This window comes from Apaloderma vittatum, unplaced genomic scaffold, assembly GCF_000703405.1.
Source record: "Apaloderma vittatum isolate BGI_N311 unplaced genomic scaffold, ASM70340v1 scaffold36056, whole genome shotgun sequence".
Classification (NCBI taxonomy): Eukaryota; Metazoa; Chordata; class Aves; order Trogoniformes; family Trogonidae; genus Apaloderma; species Apaloderma vittatum.
The window spans coordinates 1-8,753 of NW_009724041.1; the positions used below are offsets into that span (position 1 = coordinate 1).

At 47.3% G+C, this 8,753-nt stretch overlaps 1 protein-coding gene across 1 annotated transcript; it reads left to right on the forward strand.

Annotated features, from left to right (window-relative positions):
• Positions 1–374: 374 nt before the first annotated feature.
• On the forward strand, positions 375–8,217 carry LOC104276140 (chromosome unknown open reading frame, human C16orf59; the record flags this gene model as incomplete). The annotated part of the gene is made up of 7 exons (XM_009872334.1): positions 375–704; positions 945–1,056; positions 2,418–2,471; positions 4,866–4,948; positions 5,171–5,300; positions 5,789–5,921; positions 8,071–8,217. Coding segments are annotated over 7 exons (989 nt in total), but the record flags the coding sequence as incomplete, so codon positions are not given.
• Between the last annotated feature and the right edge of the window lie 536 nt (positions 8,218–8,753).

Here is an 8,753-nt window from a genome sequence, read left to right on the forward strand (position 1 = left end):
CAGCCGTGTCAGTGCTCTGCATCCACTTGAAGCCTCCCGCTACCTTTCTTCCTCCTGTTTTCCTCCTTGGTGTTGGCTTGGAGTCACGCCACGGTAACTAAGGCCGGGTGAAGCGCCTGTGGGCCTGGACTGAGAGCTGGTGATTGTCACTTGTTGAGGTTGACTGGGGAGAACTGGCTCCTCCTGTGACTCCCATCCATCCTGGGCCTTTAAGGCTTTTGGCATCCTCTGTGTAGTTGCTTTGGGAGTGCAGCCTAAATACCCACTGCACCATTCAGTGGGTTCAATTTCCTGCTGTGGTGCCTGGAAGAGGAGGTTAGGCAAAGGGGGAAAACCCTGGTTTGGACCCTCTAATACATCTTTTTCTCTTACAGAAAACAGGCCTTCACCCAAGGAGCTGGAGGAGCTGGAACTGCTGAACAAGGCCTTAGAGAAGGCACTGAAAGTTAGGAAAAGCATCTTGAAAACTCCATTACAGGCCGGGGGAGCTACAGGAGAGAAGTCTGTGGGTGGGGGATCTGCTGCCAAGAATGCTGAAGAGCAGCAGGTGCCTGTATCTGGTGAGGATGTTCCTGAGAGCACAAAGGTGAGAGCTGCAAGCATAAAGCCTGCGTCTTTGAAGAAGCCCTCTCCATACCAGCTAAGAGCCCCTTATAGGACTGACCCAGATGTGAAAAAACTGCGGAGGAAACCCCCAGCCAGATGTGTTTCTCGAGGTCCCAGGACAGCTGGGAAGAGCCCCTCAAGAGAGGCAACTTGCAAACAAGGAAGGAGTCATAGGACAGCAATCGGTGCCGGTGACAGGGAGGTCTGCACTCCAGCTGAACCCCAAAAGACACCTGGCTTGTCCAGGTCTACCCTGAATGAGCAGCAAAGCTTTTCCATAGGGGATCCAGCTGGGGGAAAGAACTCTGTAACCGCTGGTGAGCGGTTCTGTGATGCAGGGAAGAAAAGTTGTGGTTTCCTGGGAGAGTCTGGCAAAAAGGAAGACCCCACAAGTGAAGGTGCATGGGGAAAGGGCACCTCGCCTCGGGCAGTCACGCTGCAGGAAAAGGGGTAAGTGCTGAGCTATGGACACATCTGTCTTGTTTTTCTTAACACTGACTTGCACATCTGCAAAGTCTCTTCTGCTGTTCTGTAGGGCCAAGCCTTTTTTCACCGCTCCTCAGATCCTTCTCAAGAGGAGTCTTCATTGTGGTTAAGTGTTTTCCTTTTAAGAGCTTGCTCTTCGATGGCTGGGACTTTGAAAGTCACTTAAGACTTGTGATATTTCATAGGCCTCTGTGACTGTTTTAGAAAACTGTCTCTGTACAGCTTTCTTGAACCATGGTTTTCCTCCAAGTGCACTTATGTTACAGCTTATTGATTTTTTTTTTTTTTTAATTTGTTTGGTTTTGGGAGGTACACAATGATAATATGTAACCCTCCCTCCCTCTCTCTGCTGTTTGGAGAGGTGGCATCTTGTAAGATGTTGTCTGTGTAACTACAAAAATGGTTATTGACCAGAATGCAGTTATTTCAAGTGTTTGGTGTAGGAAGAATTATGAAGTGGATTTCACTGAGGTTCTCTGTGGAAAGGTGGCAAAATAATACTCAAAAGATTGGCTTTGCATTCAGAGCAGTTTAAATAATTTCATACTCTTTTCTGGGTACTCTTTGCTTTAAAGAAACAGTGAAGTTCAGATCTGGTGCCTGTCTGTCCCTGGAAACTTTTGATGAAACAGTTCTCAGCTGCCACAACCGAGCTCTTGTATTTGTGCAGGGAGGAAATTATCACTGTTCCTACCGTCGTGGAGTGGACACAGGACACTGAGTGATGGTTGCTGGGGGAACAGGAATCTGGATTCAATTGTTTATTTGCTTAAAATCCCTACTATGGTCCTGAGTTCATAGTCTGCATGTGGCTAGCCATAACTGCTAACCCATGTGTTTTTGTGGTAACCAGTGAGGAATTTCTACTTTGGGGTTAAGACTCATTCCCAGCGGAAGCCGGAATGTCCCTTTCCCATTTCTTTGAGTGTGACACGGTGCGAAGCAAAGCTGCCCTGCCGTGCTTGGGTCTGGCCACGAAGTCGGGGAGATCTGCTTATTCTCCTGTCCATATTAATCACCTTCCCAGAACGTGTGGTTTCCACATCTGTGCTCTGCCTTGCTGGGGCTTTGCTCCCAGGTTCTCACCCTGGATGAACCTCTAGTGCAGGAGTTCTCCCAGGTCAGCTCAGTGATGCTTCTGGAAATGAATGAGTAGACAGATCCTCCTTCCTTGAGGACAGGCTGAAGGCAGTGGCAGATTGGATCTTCTGACATATTCCATTACAGCTAAATTAATTTCAGATTTAGACAAGACATCATTTTCTCCAAAGACAAGGCTTCACTGCTCTCCAGCAGTCAGGACTGATGCTTCTCTTGTTTTATAGGCGCCAGCTGAAGCTACCCCTTCCCTACAGGAAAGCCTATTCCATCAACTCCAGGTAAGCCCACCTTGATCAGTCCAGAGCTACCCCTGCTTAAGGGCTGCGAGGAGGGGTCATATGGATGATTGCGGGCTGGTCTGTGGGTCACCCCATGGCGTGTGGGGCCTGAACTTGGAGCAGGAGGAGCGATCCAATACAGGACCTTGTGTCTCCACGAGGTTCTTTCTGAGGATGTGTGTTTTTGTGTTATTCTAGCCACCAGCATTACTTTTGTTTTCAGAGTGCTAATCCCTGTTAATCCCCAAGTTGTAGAGGTGCTGGAATGCTTTAATCACGGGTTTAACAATGCTGCAGATGTCTCTGCTGGTAACCTGTGCTTGTTGAAGTCAGGAGTTGGGTGCAGTGAGTTTCCCAACTGGTTGCTGACCTGAACTGCTCTGCTGGGGCCCCTCTCTAGCCTGGAAGCAGCGGGGTGGTATTTGAGGCTGAAATGAACTCTGTTAAATAGAGCTAATTATGATATTACTGCACTGATAGGTGCAAGTGGTTGGGTTTCTGGTGAACTTTGTGCTGTAGTCTGTTCACCAGTCCTCTGGATGAGTTTCCTACTGTTTCCTTTGAGAAATCTTACCATAATTCAACAGATTTTTCATCATGTGGTTTGTTTAGATATTAAACTCTCTTAAATCTAGCTATGGCTCCTTGCTCTACCCTCAAAAATTTCTCCTCCTCTTGGGAACTGTCTTTATGAGACCAATTTGTTAGTTGCCCTTCAGTGAGTTGTAAAGACTTGATTCCCTTAATTTTCACTTGTGAATTGAGCCTTCCGGCATCCTAATCACTGGTGTCATTTTACATTCTTCACTATTATGTGCAAAGATTGAAAATAACCCTTGCTCTCAAGATCTCTTATAGAGGAAACGCATCTTGCCGGGTAACTTCCGTTCTGTTCCTTGACCTTGCTGGTTCTTTGCATAATGTGTTTCTGAAAACTGCAGCTTCTGTCATGATTTAAAAGATCCATTTAGATGGAGAGAAGACACACGCACGCTCGGGTTAGACAGTCATGCACTGCATAACTATTTTAAGCTTCCTCCTGATGACTCTCCCTTATTGCAGCAGATTTTGGGAGGCTGGCTGAAATTTGCTGGCATTTGAAAGCCCTCCTTTACTTAAAGGTGACCGTGCATCGGGGGGGGATGTTCAACTCTTAGGTGAACTGCACCTCTCTGAGAGCGCTGTTATTTATGTAACGCTTTAAAAACTGGACCCTTACACGAGGTCATGGTCAGCTTACTCATGATTCTGTCCTCAAACCTCGTTTTGTGTCTCTGATGCCGATGCACTGCTTCTTGCCAAACACTGCTTTGTCCAAGAAAAGAGAAAAAGGATAAAAGGAGAGTCTTGAGGAAATTTGGCATGTGAAGGCATTACTATGGTAAAAACTAGGGCCTGAGTTTGTCCTGTCTGCTATTGTACAGATTTACTAAGAGACTAAGCATAAAGAAATGCAAATGACTTACACCTCAAGAAGGGGGATTTGTTCTTTCCCATGGGATAAAAACACAGGTAGTGCGATACCACAGAATTAGTGATGTGCTGCAAGCTCACATTCTGCTTATAGAAATGGGTTGTCTCGCTTCTGATGGCTTTAAATCCTTCCCCTTAAAGCAAGTTGAGGAAATAGCGTAGGTGTTTTGCAGTGTCTAATGCTTTCTGCAGGGTGTCCTTGCTGACCTAATATAAACTGTCTAGAAATGAGGAGGGGGTGCCTAGTAAGGAACCTGTAAAAGAGAAGGATGAGGGAGATGCTTGTATTTGAAGTGCTGATGCGTCATATTGGTGTGTCACAGCTCAGTGTGAGCACTTTCTGATACAGTAGGGCATAGCTCCTCCACCTCCTGCGCCTTTTGAATTTTCAGGGCATGGGAGAGATGTCGTCTCTGCCAAACAAGTGCAGATGCAGCAGCTGCAAGGAACCGTTTTATAGAGAGGATCCAGGCAACCGTATCCTTTCTCAGCTCACCATCCCCTTCCCCAAGCAGGCACCGGGTGCAGTCGCTCTGCAGCGTGCTCCCATGTGGAGACAGTTACACCTTCAATAGCAGGAGTTCAAGCTGGATCTCTAGGAAGTTTTTTTGTTTTTTGTTTTCCGAGTGTCGCTCTTGAGCGGTTGTAAAACTTTAGATCCAGACAAACAAGGCCACAGGGCAAACATGCCGTACATAGCTGCGCTGCCATCGCCTTCCCCTTGCAATGCTGCCCCATGGGCTGCTTGTCCTCGGCCCCTGATCACAGCTAGCCCAGGGGTAGAACCGTAGAATAGAATCATTAAGGTTGGCAAAGGCCTCTAAGATCATCTAGTCCAACTGTAGCACACAGAGCTGGTGCTGTGAAACCTTCCTTAAGCTGCTGCTGTTTTGAGTTTCGTCCACCGATGCCGACCTTCAGTCCCGAAGAGATTGAGGAGGAATTCAAGGTCCTCCAGGATGTCCCCTCCCTTCTGAGCCAGTATGTGGAAGCTGAGCCTGCAGGTAAGGAGGCTAAAAAGGGGGATGAAGGGGAAAAGAAGTGGAATAAGGATGATTTCAGTGAACTCCAGTCCTATGTACCTTGTGTTCTTGGCATATCCTGAGCAGGAGCATTCTCTGCCTAAAATGATGGCTAGTGGACCCAAGACCCCTCTAGAAACTGGTATTTGTGGGGAAGGTTTCAGTATGCTCGATCCTGCTAGTTTTCCTCTGCTTCTCTTCTAGACCACCCTACTCTGCAAAGAGAGTATGAAAGCCTCCTAACCTTGGAGGGTTTGCAAGCCGTGGTTTCCCAGTGCTTGCATAAGCTGCAGCTTCTGCGAGGAGGTGAGCCAGTCGCTGGTTTTGTCACCAGGTGTGAATGTGAGCAGCTTTGCTTGAACAGTAGTTTGCTATCTGTGTGCAGAACGCTATGGACCAATGTCATTTTTCTCCTGGTTATCCTTAATGGTGACATAGTAGGTAAAATTCTCAGGTGGCGAACAAAACTGTGGTATGTGTTTGCCACCAGTCTGTGTTCAGAAGAGGCTTAGGATGTTTAACTGCTGCAGTTCGGGAGGGCTGGTGAGGGAGCTGTTGGGAGATGGAGGAGACTGCGTGCTTTAACTTAAGATATCATGATTGTGCCACACTCAAGGAACTTACCCTGACTAACACAATGCCATTAGTCACTCATTTCTAGGAACAGTAAGAAATCACGAGTTCTGCAAGTGAAGATTTAACTTGGCTGTTCCTGTCCCTTGCCAATTCTCCCCCTTCAGCAGCTGTGGAGTCCCAGATGAGGCTGCGCCCAGACTGCACCGGGGCTGGAGGAAGCTGCTCTCCAGCCTGTGTTCCTCCCAGGCGACAGGTGTGTGACAGTGCAGGCATGCTGGCCGTCCCTCTCCTTTGTTACTCCAGCCTGCAGGAGCTGAGGGACCTGTTTGCCCTGAAGCTGCAAGTGTCAATGCTGCGCCAAAAAATTGCCTTACAGAAGGTGAGTCTTTCAAAGCGCTAGCACTCCTGGAGTAGAGCAAGAAGAGGGCAATTGTGGGATGACAGCCAGTGTACAGGGTCTTGATGGGGAAGCAGCAGCACAGCAAATTCTCCCTGTGGTGTTTCTGTGTTTATGCCTTGTGTCCACGTCCTGTCAGTGTCTTCTACTTTGTAGGTGAACAGCCTTTTTTTGTTGAGGCTAGAGCAGAGACCTCTAAATGCCTGACCATCTCCTGATCAGAATTTTTTCTTCTAACTACTCTGAGTGAGTTTGGCAGTGGAGGATGTTGTTGGTCATGCCTGGAGACACCTTTTGACAGCCCTTGACAGTCCTGTTAGGGCACCACTCTGTCATTTTCTCCTGCTAATGAGCTCCTCTGCTGTCTGTCCCTTTGCTTTTAAATCTCAAACCATTGTGCTGCTGATCTTGACTTTAGTGTTCTGAGACTGCCTGGTCAGTCTCTCCATCAACCTAAGCGGAGTTCTTGCTGCGCAGAGATCATTTGCTTTTCTCAACCAACAGCAGCAAAGGGCAGGGAAGGTCTGTGACATCACATCTCCTTTGAGCTGACCTTTGCTATTGACCTGAATGGTAGAGGCTTTGGAAAAGCGATTTTTTTTTTTTTTGTAAGCCGGGGAAGAGTTATTCATAACTGGCAGCACTCCTTCCTCTGGCTGAAGATAGATTGCTGCCTGTCTTCAAATGGGACTTTAGTGCTATAATCCTGAATTGTGAGTTGTAAGGGTTTTGATTTTTTTTTTTTTTTTTTTTTTATCTGCCCAAAATGAAGTAGTGACCAAAGCCTGCTGCTTTGTTGAGTGACTCAATTTTCCCTGTATGTGTATAGAAATAGGTGCTTAGCACAGGGTGAGTATCTGAAGCCTCTCTGTGCAGAGTGTGCAAGATAAGGGAAATTCTTGGGACAGGTGAAGCAAATGGACTTGGTACAAGATAAATACCTTGGGAAAGGATGCGCTTATTTCTGGGCCAAGCCTGTCCATCGCCTTTCTGTGAAGGAATGGCAAGAACCATAGAATGTCCTGGTAGATATTAACCTGTCTTTGACGTCGAAGGCCCGTTTCGTCTGTTCTTACACACTGGGAGCAGGCCAGACAGATGGAAGAGAAGGGGCTTTCTCTTAGGGAGTGGAGCAGTGTAGCACTCCTTCATGTGCCAGCTCTTCCCTTAGGTAGCTTTCCTGTCTGCAGCTCTTGGCTCTTCCTAGAAATTGGTGACAATGTCCTGTTTCCCTGTGCAGAGATTTATGGAGCGCAGGAAAGGGATCCCCCTCAGATGCTCCTTGCTCTCTTCTATTTGGGTCTTTCTTTGTTTCCACCACTGAAAAATGCTTTGAGGGAGGTGACTGATACATGCAGTTCATTGGCAAGGCAATGTGGATTTTTAATGTGCAGGCTGCTCAGACTTCATTAGCTGATGCCAGCTGAAAGAAAAAAAAAAACAAGCAGCAACTAATGTCTTTCAGAGCATTAATTCAAGAGTGGGACGCTAAAGACTGACTTTTGTCCTTTGGTTGGAAGTTCACCCATGTCTGAACTGTCAGTCACTGTCAGAATCCCAGAGCTTTTTGCCCTTATTGATGCTGTGACAGGCCAGTGGACTGTTGGAGAGTGTGGACTGGGATCGAGGAGTGAGCAAGGCTCAGGAAACTAGAAGCCAGGCTGGGGAATGTTGGACAGCTTTGTGAGCCGCTATAGTGTGTGCTGCTTCGCTCTGTTTGGGCTGGAGCTGGTCACTTGCCCATCTGTTTTGGATTAACGTGGCCCAGCTGGGGCATGATGGCAGTTGAAGGGTTGATCTTACCCGTGGGTGAGGAAGCCACTGGTTGCAGAGCTCCTGCCACCTTCTTGCAGGATGCTGATTGCACCCCAGCCCTGGGCCATCTTCCAGCACTGCTCTTTATCTCGGCTCTGGGAACTCTGGGTGGCTGCTGGTGCGCTTCATGAGCAGTGGGAGATCAGCTCTGCCTTTGTCAAATGTGACAAAAGAAAGTTACCTGTCTAACAATTAGCATGTTGTTATTAGTCATACTGCTCTGGTTCGATTTCACTCATTATGCAGCCACTTCACTTCATGGAATCCTAAAAATGCACGCTGGCCCTGATGACATGTCTCCTTTGCTCCCACCTAGGTCACAATGGCAGAAATCCTGCCTGTCCTGGAGTCCCGGCTCTACCCAGAGGCCTCTGCGGCTCAGCTGTATCGAGCGGTTTACACGCAGCTCTGTGAAGGAGGCGAGCGATTCCCTGTGCTGGTGAGAGATGAGCTGGCAGATTGAGCTGGTGCAAACCTCCTGCTAGCCATTTGCATAACCAGAGACAGTTTTAAGCAATAAATCTTTCCTATTGACTTTTTGTTTTACTCTGCCTGTTTGTCCAACTACATCTCAGGTTGTGGGGTTTTTTGTTTGGTTGTGGTTTTTTTTTTTCCTTTTTCCAACTAGGTATCAGGCTGTGGTTTTGTTTTGGTTTGGTTTTTTCTCTTTTATTATTTTTTTGACTAGCTAACTGAGGTTTTGTGAAGCCCCTTCAGGACTTAATGGACACTGCTTTTGGCTTTTCTTCCAGGGTCTGCCTGTCTGTCTAGCTCTAGATTTTTTTTTTTAACCACTTCAGTCATGACACCAGTTTTCTATGCACAGATATTATAGCTAGCAATAAAACTTCACTTATATCAGATAGTCACAGCGTGGAGGGGCACAGCTTTCCAGCATCCCAAAATCCAGGGAACCTGTACTGCTGCTTCCTTGTTGCTCTGTTCACCCGTTGGCATATAACCAGCGTTACAGTGGTCGCTGCCTAATATCCACTAACT